The following is a 23,520-nucleotide window of genomic DNA, read 5'->3' as shown; positions in this document are numbered from 1 at the left end:
TTTGTTTTTCTTCCAAGAGCTTTAATATGGCTTCTAGTGTTGATAAAATACTAATTTTCTCAAAAATTGGCACATTTTGACGTGTATATAAAGTTGTACGCAATTTTTCAAAATTCTGCTCCGCTTAGGTGGACGAGAGTACTTTTCTGAAGATTTTGAGACCCCATAGATCAATATTGATGAAAAACTCTTTTCAAGATCATGCGGCAAGTGATTTATAACACAATATTTCGTCTTATGAAAAAAGTGATGTAATTGGTATTTCAGAGCTTGGGTAGAAGTTGTTTTTGGTCAATCTGGTGTAGAATGAACATATTTTACTATCACAAAAAAAAAATTTCCACTATTTCGATTCATATAGCTATTTTGAGGTGAAGCTGAATTTAAGCTTTTAACACAGGTCGGTCCCCTTAAGGGGACATTCCCCTTGAAAATGGAAAAAAAATCGATATATTTTTTTTTACTTTTAAACGTTCTTTAACATAATAAAAATATCCTGTTAAAATTTTAGAACCTAATTCATAAAGGAAAAAAAGTTATGCCCGATTACACGAAGCGTCTAGCGTGCTCGATATGTATAGAACAAAACTTCGGACGCGTTTTTCTCAAAACTACTTTTTTTCAGCTCTTGTCAGCGATTGAGAAAAAACTACTAGTCCGATCTTTACGTTTAATATCTCGTTTTAATCGTTATAACTTTCTCTTCAAGACAAACCTCTAAAAAGTGGAAAAAATAATCCCCAATTTTTTTTATGGGGGTGAATTCACCCCGAAAAGAGCATTTTTTTAGAAAAACTCGTGCCAAAATCGTAAAAATTAAAAATATAAATTTTTTAGAGGTTTGTCTTCTAGAGAAAGTTGTAACGATTAAAACGAGATATTAAACGTAAAGATCAAACTAGTAGTTGTTTCTCAATCGCTGGCAAGAGCCGAAATACGGATTTCAGCAAATTCCTTCTACAACCAACAAAATAGGTCTTAAGTCCCATAAGAAAACCTTTTTTTGTAGTTTAATATGTAAGGAATGATAAACAAAAGGTCTGGAATGAATAAAAATTATAGTTTTCAAAAAAAAAATTTAACAATTGATCTTTTTTACAATTTGCAATGGGAATGTCCCCTTAAGTCATCTGATAAAAAAATGAACTTTTTTCCAGGGCAACATCTTTACCCGTCCAAATAAATTCTCCAACCTGCGCATATTCACACGGAATTTCCTTTGCTTTTTGTAGAACTTTATTGAAAATCTTGAGAAAAAAGATTTTATCATTTACGCAGATACTTTTTTTATGCAGTTTCATTCTGTTCGGCTGAGGAAGTAGGAGGATCAGATCGATTGAGAAAAAATATCGTGAAATTATAGGTATAAATTCAGTTCATAACATGTGTAATTATTTCGAGACAGTGTGAATATTCACATGTAGCCGTAGCTATGTACCATTGGCCGTTGTGAAATTACAAAAGAAACACACGCAGACAATGTAAGGAACCGATAGCAAGATGCATAGCTGCGATAATCCACTGCAGGACTTGTAAAGTGCTGTACTTAGCTTCACGTGTATAAAAATGTCGCACGTGCTCTCGACTGACTGACGCTTATGTAAAGACGTCGATCTCTTACCCTCCCGCTGACATACAGCACCGGCCACATGCACGCCTTATTGACCGAGTGTACAGCTCCAGAGACTTTGTATTAAAGAGACATTGAGAAAGTCAATTTGACGTTTTGTGCGCTCTGTGTAATACGCCAGCGTGATGACAAGTTTTAACCGTAATGAAATACACTTGGACGTTTTCTGAATTAGTCGCTCTCGTGTGCCGTTACCGTTGATCAAGCGCAATTTCGTTTGATTGAGTTTGAAGCTTTTGCCTTGCTTGCCTCGCGTAACCTGAATCACTATATATATACAAGGTCTATCATTGAAGAATTTTTTGGGGTAAACAAACAGAGCATTTCATACGTTCATAATTGCAATTCCACATCCGTAAAACCTTGTATTAGCTTTAAAGTAAGTCTGTGTATTTTTTTTTAATAGAGTTTCACTACTTGTAATTTGATACATCTCATAGGTACAGCTTATACGGTTGTTTGATATAAAGTGAAATTATACGATGCGATTGTATCTCATTCAAAACAAATTTAAGAGAAAAAAGTCATATTGAGTGCATGCCTTACCTTGGAAAGTGTAGAGAAAAACTTATCTTTGGCATAACTGCAAGTAACCCTGCAATTATTTCGTTTGGGCCGAAAGAAAAGCCATACGTCAACAGAGTACGCTAAAGCGCTAATAAAATGGATTACCTCAACCGTGTCAAATGATTTTTACTTGGATTAAATTCATAGGATCGTTGCTCTTGTTTGTGTCTTTGGCTGATTCGCCTTGAGCCTTGAACTGTGAGTTTTTTCCCGCAAGTTTTAATGTGACCTTGTCAGGCATCATTTGCTCCGCACAATCTTAATCTTAAACCACAGTCTTTGTCAAGAAATTGACCAAAGGTGCATACAGCATCTATACTTTGCACAGAGTATGGATACTTTCACTTGAGGACGTTATAAAATGTAACGCATGTCACGATGAATAATATTTACCGGGTGATCGATCGGTAAAGAGAAAAATTGTTGCACATGCGCTTCCTGCTTCGAAGATTATAGTTCAGGAGGAAGTCATGAGATCGTTAATAAACTTTTAGCGTATATACCGATTAATTTTCTAATTCAATCAATCAATCAAACGCTTCGTGATGAGTACATTAAATGCAACTCAAAGGTTTCGCTGCAACGTAGCGCCTCGTGTAATTGCAAAATGAGGTGGTACACCACATAACAACGTGACTGATTAAAACAACTAATGAGGCCTACGATTTATATTTGATAATCAATTTTACTTCTGTTGATCTGATAAAAAATATTAAATTACATAAATTCAACAGGCGTCGGGAATAAGTTCTTTTGTTTTTTCTTAATGTTTAAATTATTCCTGAAATATATTTTCAATCAATACTCTTTAGTACGCGGATACATTTATGCTATTAACATTATACTTCAAACGTTAGCCTAAAGCACTCCAGGAGCGTAAGTGCATTCACTTCAATAAGAACTTAACTGTGTATCGCTGAAATGCTCTAATCAATCTTGTGACAACTGTTCGGTATACAAATAAACGATAGCATTTCATTAATTCAGTTAGGTTTTTATTTTTCAAACAGGATAAGATAATTATTTTCAGGGAATAGATTGGAATGTAAGGAATTGTAAATCGAGCCCAACTGACTCGCAAAAGGATGCATGTAATATTGCACAAGGGCTATCTACATGCCGTTACCAAAATCATATACAATAAATGTATCTATGTTTAAAATTCATTATTTTTGTAACTTTTTTTAAATCAATATTTTAAATAAAATAATTTTAAAAATAATTGTTCATCAGCGTGATGTTAGTTTTACGTTATTTGAGTAATACATTGAAAAAAAGAAGTTAAACCGAAAACATGTTTTATAAATAATTAAGGAGTTAGGTGGAATGAATCTTTGATAAATTAGACAAAGGTAAAAAATCCAACCAGTCGAAGGATTTATCTTACGATCATAAGAGAATAATATCATTTGAAATGATAATGCACCAGACATGAATTCATGTACTCGTGTTCCCAGTATGCACCTACACGTGTACATTGTCATTTCCATTTTTGGCAATGGTTACATTGTTTATAGATACACACGAGCATAATATGAATATTATGACAATTGTAAGTGCACAGCCGTAGATCGTGACTTAATGCATTCACATGTACGAGCGAGATAACTAGACTTGCATTATAAAATAATAAGACATCTGACTTGATTGTGAGCGCAGCATGAGCTTGTTATATACACGTCGAAAGTTGGCGCGCGCGCGATGTGTCTGCCGGCTCGGCAGTAAAAATTCGGTGCATAATTCGAGGTGTGCAGTGCAGAGTGCGGCGGTGTGAAAAATGTTGACTTATTCTCCGGTGCTTATAATCCGATATAATAGTTTCCCTGTTTTAGAAATGTGTTTCAAAATGCGCGCCAAGAGTCGTGCGCGCAACAGAAATCGTAAAACACACACACACACATTAATTAACCTGCTGCAGTAAATGGATATATGACCCACGTGCATGCACAATCAAAAAGGTTATTATGCAAATATACTCGTGAGAAGACGAACTGGTGCAAAGTCGTGATGGAATTATTACGTGAAAAAAAATGAATTTATTCAACTCGTAATATCACACATAATGCATAAATCGGAGAAAGTGTCGATCGCAGCCCGATATCAAAGAACAACAGACAACAACGCCTTGCGTTAAAAGGAACGAAAAGTTATAAGTGCAGAGTTATGTATGCATATACCATACCGTATACATATGTATGTATACCAACGCACATACACCTTGTTGTTATGAGGCGGTAAAAGAGTGACGTTATTATCATTCGATCATCTACATTTGACGTTTGCACCTAATAAGATATGCGCGCATTATACGTTCATCCAAAATCTTGTTCCGGGTCGTAAGAGGCACTTTTGATACCCATGCATGTGACAATAAAACGCGCCATTGAGTCGACATAAGTCATGAGATACAATACCTACCTTTTGTCGTCTTAATCGTGAGTTAACTTAAACTTAAAACCAAGGAACATTGTGACACAGTGATCAGGATGTTTTTAGTGGTTACAGGTAAATTTTATTGATAGTAATCAAGTATAAATATATGTATTATAAGCTTGTGCAGGTCTAATAGTTGTGATTGTTAAATTACGCAGCTATACAATAACATATTAATATTAATTCCCATTTCTCAGGCAGGTATTAGTGCGGCTTACTAATACTAAATTTACATCGATTTTTATATTATTGATTGATTCGTTCGCTTACAATGACGGATTTGTTCGATATTTATAAAATTAATCGCACGCATATGTAACGCAAATTCCATCAAATGCATCATACATAGTAAAAAACAAACGAAAAAAAATTGATCTAAAATGTCGCTGCCCCCAGGCAAACAACAGGAAAACTAAAAATATTCTTTGCCTATTTATTTACACACGCAAACAACTTGTGACAAGCTGCGTGGACTGGTGTCTACTTATTCATGATATTGCGCAGGCCAGCAAAAGTATACTTTTTAATTGGTTGTATTAATGGCTCATACTATGATAAACGAAGAGGAACTAAGCTGTGTATAGGAATGCTCATTACAGGATGCTTATCATATTAAATAATCATCACAGCAGCATCAATTATTTAAACTAAATTTATAATATTATACTCGCTTCATCCGCACCATTCCGAATCAGTAGCAATTTTTTGTGCATTAAAAATAATTGATTCACATATAATTTCATCAGTTTTACTCCTCGGTTTCATTTGTGACATATTTACAAGTACAGGATGTGCGTGTACTCTTCCGTCTGCCAGACACCGCCACCATTATACGATTATATCTTTTGGTGCATTGGATTGTGTCAGGTCGAAAAAAAATTTCCCCCCAAAAAAAAAAGAATCATGCGTAGCTCGGGCATCTGCAGGTATGTCGGAACTCAAGCGCAGTTATCGATCGTTCGCCTTCTCATCGGCGTCGACCGAGATGGTTACCTGCGTTGGGTGGCACGAATCCGTAGCCACTGCCGCCCACGATGACGCCGCTGGTGTCGCGTGGATCCGACGGTGGTCCCGGTGGGAATAAGATCGGTCCTGCAACGATACAAAAAGAACATGGAAAATCAATTCGAGTGGTCAGTCGGAGTAACGCACCTACGTTACGTATATGTGTATGCGTATTATTTGTATCCGCATAACACGAATTCGAACATTGACACGCGAGAGGTTTATCGCCGCTCGTCGATCCAGTACATAAAGAAAGCTGACAATGCCAAGGAATTTTTATCGTCCCGACTCGCATTTACAAGGGCCTGCTAATGGCAATCGCGCAATCAAATATGTCTATACGGCGGTACACAATTAGCGCGCTGTAACATATACATAATAAGCCGCTGACCTATTGCTTATCGAAGACCTTTTAGCGGCGCGTCGAGTGCGTGCTGACAACTCAACAACACGCCAGGAGCTGAAATTTATCGTCCCGACATTCGGTAGTCCGCGTGCGCGCAACTACATGCGCCAGGCTAAACTCGAGTACACGTTGTAGACCCACGAACGATGCCTATAATGCGAGCATGAAAATTTATAACACATTCCGTCGTTTAACTCCTTGACAAATTGCTGCTTAATCAGCCATTTTTTTTTCTCCGTTGCGCGCGGTTGGTAATAAAATAATTACTACAAAAAGCGTAGTTCGCGCTAAAACCGCGACTTGGCAAATGAGTGTAAGAAAAATATCAAACGCCCTGATTATACGTCTGTGAAAAACCGATACATTTATCCATTTTCAGTACAAACTATTAGCTAAAGTTAATAGAAAAAAAGTTGATTCGAAGTGATTTGAATAATGATATATTATAAAAGTGGCATATTTCCGTAATTAAAAGTCATTTATTTTACTCGATATCACTGGCTAGATCCACGCAGCGATTATCCCTACTACCTTATACGGTCTTAGAAGGTTGTTAAACAGTCGTGCGTTTGACTTTATTATCTTAATTCATAGCTTCAATGGCTAATAACTGCGTATTATGATGGAATTTTCACGCGAAATCGCGAAAATTTACATACACAGCTGCGACCTTCACTAGACCTGCATTTTACGAGAGATGATTTAATAATAATCAATAGCATCGTTTCAGGGACGATATCACTTGGATTTTCATTTCAACGCGACAAGTCGTAGATTTTCTATACAGTGGTTTATCCAGGGTGCAATGAATCTACAGTCACAGCTGCTAACATTTTTTAATTAGATCGGTATGTTTCTTTTTTTTGCGTACTATGCACATTGGTTTTGTGGTCGGCGATAAAGTTTCGGTTGATCGCTGATGTGTGATATTTGAGGTTGGTTTAACGTTTCTCTGCGTCCGAAGCCACCGCGGTCAGATTTTTAATTTGCGTAAGTGTAATAAGCCACTGAAAAGGATCAAGGGAAGTGACAAAAAAGCACGTAATTGTTATTGCAAAACATTCACATCTCGATCGGCTCGTATTCACTTGAGACTTGATTAAGTTTGCTGGATTATTTTCATTCGCGCGCGCCGAGGTACAAAAAGTTCCGCGACATTGCAAAACTTGGCATTCTTATCGAAATAAATAAGGATAAAAATAATCGGTATTCTATTTGGAATTCCAGCAGCGGGAGAACGAAAATGCCAAGGGAGAGCGAACTTTTGTTAGCATTAGTTACGCACCGAGAGAATATTAACACTGCGCGGTCGGACCGCGCGCGGGGCATTACGTAAAATTGGCAAATTTCCACATTTACCTGCACACACACGACACTGACGGGCATGCGCGTGTGTATAATGGAGGTTTGGCACTAATGCATCAAGCGGCTGCAGCAGCAGCAGCAGAGAGCGATATAATAAGCAATAGAACTTATACTAGAAGCTGTCGCCCGATTAACAATACAAATGGGAAAGTAAAGGAGGTAAAAGCGTGCCCGGAACTAATGCGCCGCGATATATCGCAATGCAGTGTGCCCGTGCCAGTCGAGAGCGAAGCACGACACATAAAAATGCAGATAATGACGCATTGCTGCTATTTATCATTTACAAGCGAGGATTACACGAGTGAAAAATGACAAGTACACGCGTTTGTTTAGCAATGCTGCCGCGAGTGGATCGAGTCGGGCGATCGCGTGCTGCATTAGATATGGGCGAAACCAGTTTTCCAATGGCAATTTGTACATATTTATGAGATATTTTCGTGTGCGAATCTACGCAGCTTTCTCACCTGTGTTCGCTCGTGGATCCCTCATGTTGACGAAGCGCGAGGCCGTCAGCTGAGACACCGGCCTGATGTAGGGCGCGAAACCGTAGAAGAAGGGGTTGTAGTTCTGGTAGGACTGTGACTGTGACGCGCCGAGCACTGCCGCCAGAATCGCTGTGATCAGGGCTATCCTCTGTAAAAAAAGGCACAATTTGCAACGTTACTCGTTACTCAACGCTCTACGCGCATTATGCTTCATTACGCATTCGCACAGCATCTCATTCCCACTGCTATATCGAGTGTCGCACCTTAGGACATAATCATTTCGAGTTTCGCAAAAAAAAAAAAAACAACGTCAGCAAGGAGTAAGATAAAAAAGGCAGAAAATTATCTTAAGCTCGGCTTGTAATATTAAAATAGTTTTACTCTGCAAATAATTTCTGCGCTAGCCGTTTAAAAGCCGCGTGCGTAAAGACTGCCGTGACGTGCAGTCGTATATGCATACACGCGTGATAAAGCAAGGCCACGTCTCAATTAATTAAAAAAAGTGCATGCAAAACGGAGGCAATGGCGAATTCGTGATTTACATCTTCATTTAAGTCTTGCGATGTCTAATCAGCCGCAAGTATATAGAGTAAGTTGCGAGTGAAATGTGCGGCAACGCGGCCTAATGACCGAGTACCAGTGCCGCGCTCGATCGTGATCGATCGTTTCAAGGGTGAGCGCGGATCGCTGCGATGTGTGCCTCGGAATCAGAGACGACGATCGGCAAGATTCATATCGTGATCGGAAAAAAGTATCGCTCGTCGCCCGACACCAAAAATTATGCGCCAATAATTTTAATTTCTGTTTTCTCATCCAACGTGGAGGGAAGGGGATGAAAAGCCGATAATTCATTAAATCCAGCCTGAAGGCACTTTGCGCCGTTTAAACTACTCCGACACGTATTAAATCTTATCGACGCCCAGAGCTCTTGCCAGGATTATTTATTATTTTCATATCAATTATTCGCGCTAATCAAAGTCGTTTTGATAAGCGAGACTTTATTATGCTAGGATACGTTGAATTTCCATCGATCTTACCCAAGCTGTCATTAGCGTTTGTTCGCGTGAAAGTAAATGAATTGGGACTAATAAGCGATGAAAATCATTGAGTATGAATTGTCTAATTTGTATAGCTCTTTGTGACGCGTAGCATTTTGCTTATTAAGTGCCAAGACTATTAATTTTGTCCTGATTACCGCATAGAACAGCCAATGTAACTAAGATGATTCGTGAATTTCGAAATGGAAAAAAAATAATTGAGAACTACATCGGATATCGTTATCAAAGGCAACCCACGTGCGTATACGAATTAAATGTTATCGGCCTATCCGATCTTATATAAACATCTACGAAATAAAAAGGCTCGTGTACGCCGGCCGACAATCAAAGTAAATGATTGGGCATCGAGCCGAACGGCTATATTATAATATCAAGTCGATATCCGAACGCCGATCTAGAGATCGAAGCCGACTGATTTTGCGTCACACGATCCATATAACTGCGCCTCGTTCGTAAGAAAGTTGCGCACACGTATATATACATCGAGCCGAGGCCGCCGCTGCCACCGCAACGCCGCAGAGAGCTGTCCGTGCTGTTACAATTGCGCGAATCGATGCAAGTGTGAATTATTCCGAATAGCTTCCATAATATGCGTTATTGCATTAGCAAGAAAAGACGAATCGGTTCTTTCGATGCGCGCGCGTATAATGTGCAAGTGCACGCGGAAGCGTGTCCGAAGAACTGTTACGAAAATGCGTAATACGCGTATACACCATACACGAGGTAGCGAAAAAAATGAACTCGCGTCTTTATCTCCGAGCGAAATCGTAATTATACACGTCTATATTTTGATAGAGGCGTACATAGCTAATGCGAAATGAAAATTAATGTGCATCGCCGGCAGATTATTACGCCTCGGCGTTTCAACGAGATAATGCGCGTGCCCGCGCTAAAGTACACGTAATTTCGAAAAACGTGAAAAATTGCCCAACCGCACGCGATACGTACGAGAACTCGTACGAATTACGCGCCCGGTGCGAACTATAAAATTGGTATTAATAAATCGGCCAACGTTTTGTTGGCGGGGGGCCTATAATATTTACATGCGCCGAGGAACGATCGTTTTTGGTATACGGCAAAAGTGGATTGGAACTGTGGTGACCTAGGCGCTCCGTGGACTGCGGTATAGCTGCACCGCTGCAGATCGTACAGCGATGCGATCTCGCAGTCACGCTGATCGCACATGTATGCCGCCGCAGCCGCCGCCTGGTGCATTATATGCTTGCATATGGTACTCGTGCACGTACAGCCGCCAGTGAGAGAGAGAGAGAGAAAAGGAAGAAAAACAATAATCTGCTCTCGCGATGCGCGTCTGAGCGTAATACGAACGATATACAAAGCGATATTCGTCCAAGGCGATGCGATGCGATGCGAGCGCCTGGTAATTTATTGCACGTGTGTGCGTTACAATAATCGCTGAACGAGCATGTGCGCACGCGGTGTCGACGGCGGCGAACTTGACACTATTGAGCATCGAACTTTTTCATTCACAAGATCTACCTGACTTGTATTTTTTTTCTCTCGCTACCAATCCGATCGATATGTATATACTTGGTCGTTGCGAGCAGATCTTACTTAACGAAGCCGCTTATTTAATCGTCTTGGCATTTTTTCATTTTTTTTTACTCTTCTTGAGGATGCCGTTGCTCCTATGGTTGGTTTTTACGTCCCATTGCTCAAGCGTTCGTTAAACTAATGTCCATTGGAGGATTCATAAATATATGCGTGTAATTTTCCCCTCTGCGCGTACCGATGCATTTTTGCGCTCTCACACTTTTTTCACAATGTCTGAGTTGTTGCAGTTGTTTTTTTGTAACTTTCAAAGAAATAGTTATATTTAGATACATAATCGAAGGCGCGAGATTCGCATTATAATATAAATATACACCTGTTACGAAATTTCCGATTCGCGCATTGTCCTGCGTCTGCTCTATATTACTATTGCACAAGCCGCGCGCGATACGTGTACACAAAGTGCCACGTACGACATAATAATATATATAAGAAATTAGAAAGAGGCAGCAGCAGCCCTACGTTGTTGCTTTTTCCCTGCCTTTTTTTCGACCACCAATTTTACACGCAACAAACGTATTTAGCAAGTGTAATTAAGCTTTTGCAACGATGTTTAGCTGTACATATATAAGTTTTATAAACTCGCTTGTGGGTATATCTAAATGCAGTTAACAATAGCTGAGCCGCGAGTCGCCCCGCTAGGCTGATGTGAACGCGTGTGTGCATGTAAACCTTTTCCTCGAAAATTAAACGATTAAAAGCGTGACGACGACAGTCTTAGTGTATGTATGTGTGTGTGTGTACGCGACTTGCATCACGCGCGCGTATATAAAAGTTATTATTTCTTTTTTTTTTCCTTTTTCTTATTTTTTTTTGTTCACCCCGGACGACGTGAGTAACGTGTGAAACTCGAAAGCGCGCGTAGGCATGAGATTATTGTATTTAAACGCGACTTCTTCTGGACTCTCTCGGCGGCGGCGGTGGCAGCGCGACCTTACCTTTTTTCTATCTTAATCTCGCTCTTTTTTTCTTTCTCTAATGCATCGAGCATATAATCACCGTTGCATTTTGATCGCCGACTCGCTCGACGCTTCTCAAGATACATCCTCCGATCCATGTTTTCTTAATTGATTCACGACTATCAAGGTCTGTAATATAAAGTCGTTACACTATTTGCTGATTCAAGATACGCAGAATGAAATCCATCGTGTTTTACCGTTAGAGTGTAGACCGCAGCAGAAAAGCTCACAATTTAAATAGGAGCATCTAATTTGCGTTTATGAAAAACTCGAAAGTCAAACAATTGATCCAATGCAAATTGCATGTAATTAGCCCGTCATGCCAAAGATGCAAGTGCACGCAGCTCTCGGTGAAAGTAAGCGTTTTACTCATCTTCGCTCGCACGCGTGGGCGTTTCGCGCCTCCTAAATAACCGATCGACCGATCGATCGATCTGCGCTATGCTTCTCGCGCAAGCTCGTGATTTTTTGCTCGACTGCCGTACACTTGCCCAAGTGGCATATGATTTCGATTGTTTATTTATGGCTGCAGTGGCAAACAGCGCGACCTCGAGAGTTTCGCGTCTAGGAAAACCTAATCTTAAATCGCTGTAACTCCGTCTCCGAGTATGCGTGTATATGTTGGGCTGCCGCTGCCTTACTTCGCATAACTTCAAATTTCATAATTCGCGGGCGCGCGCACACACTCGCTCTCAAATCACTTGTCTAACACACATGCGTGGCTAAGTATACGGGAAAAATATTCGATTAAAATTTCGCTTGCAAAACACAGTGTTTAAATCAAGTGCAATCATAAAATTAGTAAGTCACCAGTGAAAATTGAACAAATATTTTAATTAAAACGAGATCGGCAATTATCATGCTAACTGACACGACGAATTATTGTACTCACCTACGCTCTGCATACACAAGCGTAAGCTTTCGATTGTAATATTTTTCAGCTCGTGAGACTCGTTCTTTATTTTTTTTTTATATAAGTCAAACGTGTTATTCGACCATTGGCAAAAAAGCCAATTTTACGCCCGATTATATCCGATATACGCTGCTCGATTAGTAATTGGCAATACTAATACCAGTATTATATGGGCTTCGCTTGGCGTATACCCACATATTTATGTTGATGGCAAAAATATATATTTAAGTACTGCTTTCACGACAAAGTTTGCCGAGTGTGTGATTTTATGCAACGATGATTATAGCCTTTGTCAATTGGCTATTATAATATATGTAATCGCGCGCCTACCGGACACTTATGTGCGCTACCCAAATCACAGCGCGGCATTAGGCTCTCATGAGCATGTGGTGCATACTCTACTATAAGTGCATGCTCACAGACAAAGTAACTTTGCGAGGAAAGAAACAAATGTTTATCATTGGGAGGTTCTGCCCGCTGCATGTACGTATAATATTCAACAATTATTTACATGATTGCCCGAGCTGGAGTTTTTCTTTCGGTACACACGCGCTCGTTTACGCACACTCACATAGCATTAAGCGCAGCAGCTGGTGGGGACTTTCGTATTTCGTAATCTTGGCCGTGCACATACACGCGCTTTATTACTACTACTGCTACTCCTTAGTCGAGCGTTCGAAAGAAAAAAAACAGCAACTTCAAATGCATATGTGCCCATGGGCAGTGGCAGCAGCAGCAGCACCTGTACTAGCTGCACGCGAAGGTGGCAATAGTCCTTGATTTATATATATAATATGTGATTTATTTTTGTTTATAAACACGCGTATGTGGTACAATGAAATATCAGTGTATTACCGATTGTTTATCGGGTGTCGAGTCGTGTCATGTACCACCCAACACCACCGATCATAACGCCGAGCTATTTTATTTTAATTGGCATCGCGATAAATAATCAGCAAATTATTAATTTCGGCGTCTCTCGGGCTAATGCCCGTGCACGTAATCTGCGTGGACCCGATCGAAGACACGAAATGCTGAATCGACGTGTGATCGAGGTCGAGAACGTATAAATGTGCAACTGGCATTGCTCGGATACGCCGAACTGTAGCGCGAGTTATAAACACGTGAGAAACTGAGCCGAGCTAACGAATATTTCGCCCTCTCACCGAAATCGCGAGATGACAATCGTAATAATATAAAAGCGACGCAAAGGGTGTGGCCACGCTGGGATACACGTAATTTGCATAATATGCTACATAGGCAACGATTTATATTTTAGGTCGAATTAACGTTGCATTAATCACGAGAATAGGTGTTGAATTTTTGCTTGGTGAAGCGTGGACTATAAGCCGAGCTCGATAAATCAGCGCCCGAGACATGTTACATTGACAGAAGACAGCGCGATCCGCGGGACTAATAAAAAGTGACAGTGGCAGTAATGAAGCTGGTTATGCAAAATTGAATATGAGGAACCAATTTATAATATCAGATTCATATGCACTTAAGCCGATAATTTTTACACGTTTTCAAAGTCTGCATGCTTATTGGTTAAACCCATCGGCATGTCATTATATACAATAATTTTATCGAACGCGATACGTACGTACCCGGCACGAGCTTGCCTCGAATCGAAAGTTATATTTCGATGAATCTCGTTTTGTAAACATATTGGTCAATCTTCGTTTAATTGATATTTACGTAATTATTCGCATTTACGTGCAGAGGCATCGGGGGCATCGAGTTGAAAGAGTAAAGTGAAAAAAAGGAAAAACAAACAAATATATATCGATAGGCGAGTCCGTATTGGCTGAGGCATACATAGACAAGTGAAAGGATATCCTTATACACGTGCTCCTTGATATAATTGTCAAAAGAGACATGGCAGACAGACACGAATATTAACAGCAGCTGTATGTCTTGGATTCCGGACGTGTGCTTAGCATATCTATATAGATACACGACTTTGTATGTGCGCATGGCACATTTCGTCACAATTATCCCGCGTGGCCGCACGACGGGCTTTCGAGTAGAGCCAAAGTAATATGCGTAAATTTACAATATCTATCATATTCATAAGCGATTTTATTAATCACGAGCAATTCTGACGTTGGCCAATATCCACGAAACTCGGAGCTCGATATTTCAATAATCGAATCTGTCTCGATTCTAACAGAGAGATACTTTGTCGTTCAATCCGCAGTCAATAACGCGGCAACGAGCAACGTCAATAGACACAGTCAATAGAGTAATGGAGCTCTACATGGGTGATGGTGAAAAATCGTAGCCGAACGCGCTACACATGTTAACAGAAGGGACAAGCGACACAAAGACATACAGCAATAATAACGACACTTACTTATTTATGCTGTCGCAGTTGTCGAGTACAGAGCCTATAACGGTTACTAACTCTCGCCGATATTTAAAATAGAAAAAAGAAACAATGACTAAGCGATCGGTCATGAATGCGCCGTGTGTCGAATCGAAACGCGGAAACCTAAAACGAGACGCGCATCTCGCCGATCGCATAGCCGCGCGCTCGGCTGGCGCATGAGGGCAAGGCCGTGTGCCACGCGCGCAATCGCAGAATAATCCTAGCCGCGAGCTAAATCGACGCTCTCCTTTTATCCCGCTGGCCGCGCGGCTATGAATGAATTCAAAGCGCATAGATATTAACACACGGCTCGCTCAAGTGCGCTTTCTCGAGAGCTTGTATATTAGATATTTTTCCAACTTCCGCTTGGCAGGTATATCAAGCCATTTATAAACACGAGCGCTCAGCATATCAAAGGTTATTAACGCGTCATTCGAGCGTGAACTTCGAGCGATCGTCTATCGTGCGTATTACATATCAGCTGCAGCAGCAGCAGGAAGAAAAAGTCTCGCTCGCGCCGAGACGTTGTTGCTCGCTCGCCCATTTTTTTTCCATTTCGGTTTTCAAGTACACGATGTATTATACTGCGGCGAGAGTGAGCACGAGCATGCAACGATGTGTGTGTATGATAAATTCACGTTTAACAACCCGCTCGAGCTCCTACACTACTATACATATATGCAACGGCAGCATAATATGACGAAACGTAAACGTACGGCGTACACAACTTTGTGCCGCTCATATGGTGGCAGTGGTGGTGGTGCTGCTGCAAAGCTGCGCAGCTGCAATGATCGCTGCACGTTCCACGTGTATTCGACGAGAGAGGGACAATTTTTAAAATATTACGACTTTCGATCGAGATCATTGGCATTCGACTTGGAGCTTATACTTGGCGCTAGAATTGAGCTGTACAGCTCTGTGTCTAGGCCGCGTGTATATGCTCCTTGTTGCTACATTCTGATTGACAATGTTCCTTGTGGGTTTCTAAATTTCGAAAATCGAATAGTGTTTTTTCTCGTGGAAATCACCCGGGTACACGGACCGCAAGTGCCGATCGGCAAGTGGCAATAATAATTATGTCGTGCGCCCTGATTTCTGACTACTAGGCTTCATTGTGTACTTTCATTTTTTTTCTCTCGAATTTGCATCCTCGCGATCGGAGGCACACGAGCGTATTTTTTGAATGCATCATAAAGAGAGGCTCGATAAAGAGAGCCGTCATAATAAAACGTGCAAATGATCCGTCCTACTTTCATATCCGTATATTATAACTTCCTCATGTCTCTTTTTGTGTATGCACACACGTACTATAATATGCGCGAGTGCAAAACTGCATAACGATTTCATCACGTTCATCCTAATGGAACGCACAGCAGACAAAGCAACACTTTATTCTTCTACCAGCGCGATGCAAATAAACAAATATTGGCTAACCGAGTGTAGAATTTTTGCGTACATACACACCACGAGCAACAAAGTACAAGCATAGGTTAGCGCGCAGTGGAGTCCGATTCATTTACAGGATACATAACGAGGCGTGCTGAAGGAACCCCCTTCGATCAGCCATTTCAAGTATTCGATATAAATCGTGCGTGCGTGCGTGTACGAGCGAACGAGGAATGCGCGCCTACCGATCGCGACGCGCTTAATTGATCAGGGGGATGCTGCGCCGACATCGATCCGATGGACTAATGGAAAAAATGTGTATCGCGCACGCGGTCAATTGCGAGAATCGACGTGACATTTCTGTTACATCCTTTCTTTTTTTTTTTTTTTTCTTAATTCGTCGGTCATTTTTTGCGTATTTTATAATGTACATGACCTTGCGCGGCAGTGAACATACCTACGCTCGATCGCCGCATGCCATTTGAATATCAATAAGGTAGTTTGCACATTTGTATATGTCTATCGGCTCTGCGTGTACGTGCGTATGCGTGTATGTAGAGCAATGGTACTTAATTGGTTCACGCACCGCGCCACTATGCCAGCCTGCATGTCAGTGTATATATGGTATACGCGATCTCTCTCTCTCTCTCTCTCTTTCTCTCTGCCGTAATCTTTTGCAATCGCGTGTCTGATCGATTCATGAATTATTGAAACGAGGATGAATAAAAATTCCGCGAGAATTGTCGCTCGCGCAGAAATGCCGTTTTTACGCCTGAAAATCGGCCGCGGAGAGGCGCGAATTTTTCAGTGAAAACTCGTTTCGAGGAACGCGAGCGAGTGCGAGCTCTAGGCGCCGCGCGGCGAATTTACCGAGAAAAACCATAGATCCGATGCCATTGAGAGAATTTTATTGAATGAACGAGACGTGCACGATGCTTATTTGCTCATATAGCATGCATGAACATTAGTAAACGTAATGACGAGAGCGCATAACGCGCAATTGTTGGAAAGTGGAAAAAGCTGTTAAAAAACGACACGCGGCGCGACGACGAAAGTGTAAAAATAAATTTTTTACTGCACGCGTCGTTATAGCCTCTGCCTCTCGTAAAGCGTGATAGAATCCTTCCTTTTTTTTCTTTTTATTTTTACGATTGCTCTGAAATTCATCGGTTCAATTGATTTAGCGGTGTACTAATTAAAAGGCAGAATCGCGGTCGGCATTGTTGTGTGTATGTGTGGGGCATTATGTAGTCACTGACCCAACCCGCAGCGTGCTCAGCAAGAGGAAAAAATATACATACTCGTGCGTGAACACGCGGCTATATTATTATAATGGCATTTAACCTCGCACCGAGCGCAGCGCATTTTTCATCTTTCGCGTATGTGCTCCAGTATAGTAGTCGTATGTATATGGTAAATAGGCTTGCCCCGCGTGAAAGCATTGAAAACTGACCGCGAGCTTGGATTCCGCCGCGTGCGAGCGCTGCAAGCCGATGAATCTGACGAAAATTTACAAAAAACAATTTTTCCTGCATGACACAATAATGCGCGCGATATCATTGTATATGTGTAACGCGAGCCAGCGCAAACGTTAAGTCGTGATTTTTAACGAGGCCGCGCGAGAAGCCGAGTGCATTACATTACGAGCGCGCAAGGTGCGGGCCTTTATCATCAACACTTTCGCCTCGCGCTTTCATCCTAGAGCACAAGTGCACTCGCGGCATATTTTAACGCGCCGCGCCGTACGTCGGAAATGAATAAACATATATGCGCGCGCGAGCAACAATATCGCGAGTTCATTTTTTCCTTTGCGCAAAATTTGATACGGCCCGCCGCGAAGGATCCATTAGATGGAAAAAGTGCAACGCAACGTACTACCGCTATACTGTTAGCACACTGCGAGTGGCAATGGCAATGCTCCGGCGAGCGTGAGCGACACATGCTGCTCGGCGCCAACTTCCGCGTGTTTATCCCGCGCCGCTAACTGACCGATTAGAGCTGGCAGCATTTTCTATGTGTGTATGCTCGAGACTCGTAATATTTTATGGAATTATCAACTTGATCATCGCCCAGAGCTCTCGTAGCTGCCGCTCGCAAATTATTATGTTACACGCACTTTCACTCGAAAAAGCTAATTAATTATTGCCCAACGTTGTTTTAATTGGAGCCAGTAAAAATATAGAAGCTTACCAGTTTCATTTTGGCTAGATGTGTGTGGGTATGTGTGGCTTTTGTCCAGTAGCGTCTCCTCTTTGGTCAGCAATCAACAACTAACTCTCTTCAGCTCTCTCTCTGTCGGCACAACAATAAACACGGCACACTTCACTAAAAATACAACAAAAACAATGGATGTATATCGTTATGCACTATAAAAAATCGAACTAAATTCGTCCTCCTTTTCTTTTTACACTAGTCGAAAATTGGACAAAGGAAAGAGGCAACATGTGTGACAGGAAGGATGATCGAGATGTCCGAGAGTATGGTTAATGAAAAGATTATTAAGCAAGAGAAAAAAATTGACCGGAGAACGTACAGTCGCGGCTGTAATGTGTGTATGGCGCTTAGAGGCGCTTGGCTGGACGACTGGCTTGGGGATCGGTTGTTGGTGCTTTTGACTAGCCGCCGCAGCGCGAACGACTCTATAATGCACCACACACAGACACTCGCGTAGTGCGGCGCAGCAGAAGTAGTAGCAGCAGCAGCAGCAGCAGCACAGCAGCAGCAGGCGAACAAGTGTGGTAGTAGGGGATGCAGCAGCTACGCCAGCAGACCAACTGTCCGAACTCCCGCAAGTATATTATCCTGCGTGGGTATAGTACGTGTGTGTGTGTCTGCGTGTGTGCACCGGCGATCGTGAGGCACCCACCGCGCGCCGATGTAGTCTCAGCGGATGTACTGGCTGTATTACTTCGATACCGACCAAGGTGGCCAACTTATATATCAATTCTTACGGAGGTCAAACTTTATAGTGGCGATCGCGCGGCCAACCGTGGTGGTGGACACAGTCGTACGTAGTCCCACTACTACCACCCGACTGCACGCGAATTACGTTTTTGCGGCCGATCGACGTATCGGCGGTGACGATACGCCGCCGATGCAGCTACTATCCTGTTGTACTCAACGATCGACCCCTGCCTTCGAATTTTTTTCTCGATATCGAGGAGAAATCGTTTTCACGCCTTTTTGTTTTTCGTATAAATTGAAAATCCTTACGATCGAGTTTGATAAATCGAGCCAGCTCGAGCTGCTCATTGTCCGACTCCTTAATGGCCATTTGGAAATTCGATATACTCGATTCTCGCACTGATATCCGATACCGATTGCATATCAGATTTATGTAAGTGCGTACGACAACTCGAGCGCGCGCAAAATAAGCTACTTCCTCGACGCGGAGCAGCTTAAATTTTCCTGACGTCGGGGCCGATAATACCGCCCGAAAGGCGTTACAATTTTTTTTTTCCTTGCCTTTTTGCGCGCGCGCGTGCGCTCGAAAAAAAAGGCGCCACGTATCATATATGCGCAGGCTGTTTTCAACACGTATATCCTATATAAATGTTAGCCGGCATTTTTTCAACGCGGAAGTCATAAAGCCGCGCTGGAGAGTTAAACGAGCGCTTTAAACCTCATAATTATTATGTATTTTGTTCGATGGAAGCTCGAACGCGCGCGTGGGCATTTTTACGAGCCATAAATCAAAATGAGATTTAGTGAAACTTATTAAGCGTTATTATTAATGTAAGAGGTCAAATTGTAGGCTGCACGTGGAAAGCATTGAAATGAGGCGCGTGCGCAGGATAATTGTTTGTTGCCGACAAAAATTCGACGCCGCGCCAACCATCACCCTGGCCTTGCTCGACAAAGTTCGCCACAATATGTAATACGCAATGCCGCGCATCAAATTGCTCTCCGCGAAAGGGAGAGAAAGTGGACAGCTTGTAGCCTTGGATACCACCCCATCAGACCTTCGCCGAGATTTTGTCGTCCTTTCGTTTTCGTCGAGATCCTTTTGCGAAAAAAAGTTTTGCTCGCATTTTTTCCCTCCCTTTGGCCAAATCTACGTCTTTAAGTATCTGCAACGCCGTCTCGTTTAAATTTAGTTCTCTCACGCGCGCTGTCTTACGCGCAGTTTTGTGTAACACGAGTGAACGAGAAAACGATAAAAATGATTAGTGTATACGCTCGTCAATAAAATAGTTGCAGTAATTATATGCTCGTACGCAAGTACGAGGCGGAATCGCGTGAACGTGCATAATCTCACGCGAGACACAATTCATCATTTCACTTTGGCTCGAGCGTCGAGTACTGTGCGCACTCGTACGTACACATTGTGCGTCAAGGTCAAAGGAGCAAGAGAAGACAAAATCGCAGCCGAGTCAGGCCGCTCGAGCCATCACAAAGCTGCTCTTCGACGTGGAAATTCAAATTTAACGAGATGAAGGAAGTCGTTGGAGCTGCTACTTGCAAAACTTGGCGCGCATTGCGCACGATGGTGCAGCGGTAGCTCACTGACGAGTCACTCGTATAGCAGTTGTTGAATTAAAATGAAAGAAAAAAAAGGATTACTACACGATCAGCAATTAAATCGCACGTGCATTACAAGCGTTTTTTTTTTTATCTCGCCGAGTATCGCCTAGCGTATTCATGTCATGCGTGTATCGTTTCATCCTCAGATCAAAACATTCGAGCGTGATCAGGGATTATAATGAAAAATCAATTCGATCGAGTTACGCTAAACGAGTTATGTATATAATTGGTAAATTACAATCGTCGCATCAAACGTGATAAAAGAGACTCTCGTGACGTCCAGCGAATCGATGCTGCCGATGCCGGACAGGAGTTACAGATCGTAGCATTTCTCGCCGATATAAGCCAGTATACGGTCGATCTTTCACACCATCTATGTATACGACACACCTCGAGTGGCACATACACTTAAAGTGCGGCTACGGGCGATCTATCTGTGCTCGATACATAGAAAAGATAATGGCCCCGTGTGCTATAATGTACAGGACGTATACACATACAAACACTCACGATCGACTCGCTCGCGATCGGGGCACACACGATGTATAATCGAAAGCTAATCACGATCAATGATGAATTAATCGCTTGGATTCTGACGTAATGCGTGTGCACGTACACAACAGACACAACACACACACACATACACTCATACTGTGCGCGAAGGGTATCGTCCGCGTGCGGCGGTAGCAGCCCGCGAGCTCTCGGCGCATTATTTCTTGCGTCAAGATTTCATTGTCGCGCGCGCGCATACACGTCGACGTATTTATTATTTAATTTCTTCTCGACTCAATTATTTATCCTGCTAATGAATACGAGACTGCTGTATCTATTGCGTCATTGCCACGCGTTATCGAGTGTTAAATGCCGCCACCGCCGCCTTCGTGCATACATACTTATATAGTATTTCCCGCGCACTCGATTAGCTGCATTGATATTTATGTTACACTTTTGAAAATTAGCTTCAATAACGCTTGGCCGTAAAAAATTACACTTTATGAATACTCTCGAGCTGAAAAGTTACGTTATCACGTATTTTCTTCCCCATCACGAGCGTAGCTCTTGGTCAGTTACCACGCAGAGGGGCGCAATTCGTATTTTATAGAAATTCAAAAACTCCCGCTGTGCCATCGTTATAAGGTATAATGTGTCAATATCACTGCGAGAGGTTCTTGTATAATATCGCTCTTTTTGTTCGTTTTTCGCGAGAGATTTATCGATATTGGAAAATCTGGTTCTTTGCCGCCCACTACTCGCACCGTGAGTGGAAATGTCGCTGCTCAGGTTTATTATTAAAAATTGAAAAATTAAGTCGGTAAGTACCGCATTCTGACTCGCTGATCTAAACCCGGAGCGATACAAATTAATCAGACATATATCGACTCAATCGTTTCAACGTTTATCCTGAAATCTCGAGTAAATTTCGTTTAATCAAAATTTCTGAAATATCTGCGTTCGTGCGTCTGATCGTGCGACTCGTTGACGCAGCATTAGGTTATTATTGAAATTGCGACAATCTTTGTAATGTTCTCACAATTTTCATTGTGACGCGAGGGGAAAAAAGGCGCAAAGTAGCCGGTGATAGCCCGCGGCGCTCGACCAGATGCACTTGTTATTATACTTGCGCGCGATGCAAAAAAGTCCGATGATAAAATCGTGAGTCTATAGTCGCTGCTGCCGCCGGAGCTTGCGTCCGATTCGCGTAATCGATTGTGCAACTCGCGCGTACACGTATAACTTAATCGCGGGTAACATCCTGAAATGTGAATTACGCAGCTAACGTGAGCATTTGGATCTCTTTGGCGCGCGAACAAAGAAAATTGCCTCGATACTTATCAAATTATCGATTTTTGCCATTGATTCATGTTTCATGGAGAAATGTCAATATTCTGTATACAGATATTGTAAACATGGGAACTTATCCGTATCAATTGATTCTATTCTATTCTTATGCCTTGGCGGGGTCCAGTCACTTGAGGGAGCGCGACCCTTGCTTTTTGGCCACTTAGCGGCCAAAGTGAGAAGTATAGGAAGGTAGTAGAAATAAAAAGATATTGTTTGCTAGGCGAACATTTAGAAACAACGTAAACCTTTAGACCCGTTCCCTTTAGGTGTCTAGAATGATGCCCAATTCGTTCAATTTTTACACCGCTTTACACGATAGTCAAATGAGCAACAAGTACTCGAATCGCGTTATTTTCGAAACAACATTTTTGAACCCTATTGGACAAGAATCTCAGAAACTATTGAACGATTTCAGATGAAATTTTAACAGGAGCTTCAAACTAATATTTTCCAGTGAGCCACCAAGCAGTTTTTCGATGAATTAGTTGTTAGAATTTTTATACATTTTATAAAAACAATTTTCTATCGTGGCCTCCGAAAAAATTCCCGAATTTTGGAATTTTCGAAAAATCCTAGAGTGATGTGATCCTTCAATTTAGACTATATTTTTATATAAATAAATCTATAAAAAAAATGATAGTAAATTTAACGTTTTTCACTTACAATGAAACTAAATTCTAACAAATAATGAGTAACTTTGACTGCTTTTTTTTCTTAGTGCGAAAAAAGTACGAAAAATATAAGTTCAGTTTTATATAAGTCACATAAAATCTGTATATTTTTCATTTTAGATTAAAAGAATACATCATTGTATATTGTTTTTTTTTACTAGGACGTCCTATCAAATCCACACCTCATGCAGGATACAGCTTTAAAAGCGTGATCGTTACAAAATGTAAGAAACGTAAATAAAAACAGGTTGGTAATAGTTTTAACGCAACTGCACGAAAAGGTTTGCTCGCGCACTTATATTATTTTTTTCCGTAAACGATATACGACTCGTG

General features: G+C 41.5%; 1 protein-coding gene across 2 annotated transcripts; it reads right to left on the bottom strand.

Moving 5' to 3' along the window:
* Positions 1-4,701: 4,701 nt before the first annotated feature.
* LOC106659283 lies at positions 4,702-19,039 on the bottom strand. 2 transcript variants are annotated; one of them, XM_014381726.2, is made up of 4 exons: positions 18,684-19,039; positions 18,341-18,475; positions 7,871-8,039; positions 4,702-5,722 (listed from the first exon to the last, which is right to left on the bottom strand). In XM_014381726.2, exons 2-4 carry the CDS (start codon positions 18,347-18,349, stop codon positions 5,598-5,600), a joined length of 303 nt encoding a protein of 100 aa, XP_014237212.1. In that variant the 5' UTR covers positions 18,350-18,475; positions 18,684-19,039; the 3' UTR covers positions 4,702-5,597. The 2 variants fall into 2 exon arrangements, with proteins under 2 accessions (XP_014237212.1, XP_014237213.1); XM_014381727.2 differs by having other exon boundaries at positions 18,341-18,442.
* Between the last annotated feature and the right edge of the window lie 4,481 nt (positions 19,040-23,520).

Source organism: Trichogramma pretiosum, unplaced genomic scaffold (genome assembly GCF_000599845.2).
Source record: "Trichogramma pretiosum strain Unisexual culture from Peru unplaced genomic scaffold, Tpre_2.0 scaffold85, whole genome shotgun sequence".
NCBI lineage: Eukaryota > Metazoa > Arthropoda > Insecta > Hymenoptera > Trichogrammatidae > Trichogramma > Trichogramma pretiosum.
This window is presented reverse-complemented; position numbering and strand designations above follow the sequence as displayed.

What these genes read in the sequence shown, in the direction of transcription:
- LOC106659283 (XM_014381726.2), bottom strand. An exon ending in GGATCCACGAGCGAACACAG is followed by an intron (nt 5,723 to 7,870) that starts GTGAGAAAGCTG and finishes GTATCGTTGCAG; the next exon opens with GACCGATCTTATTCCCACCG.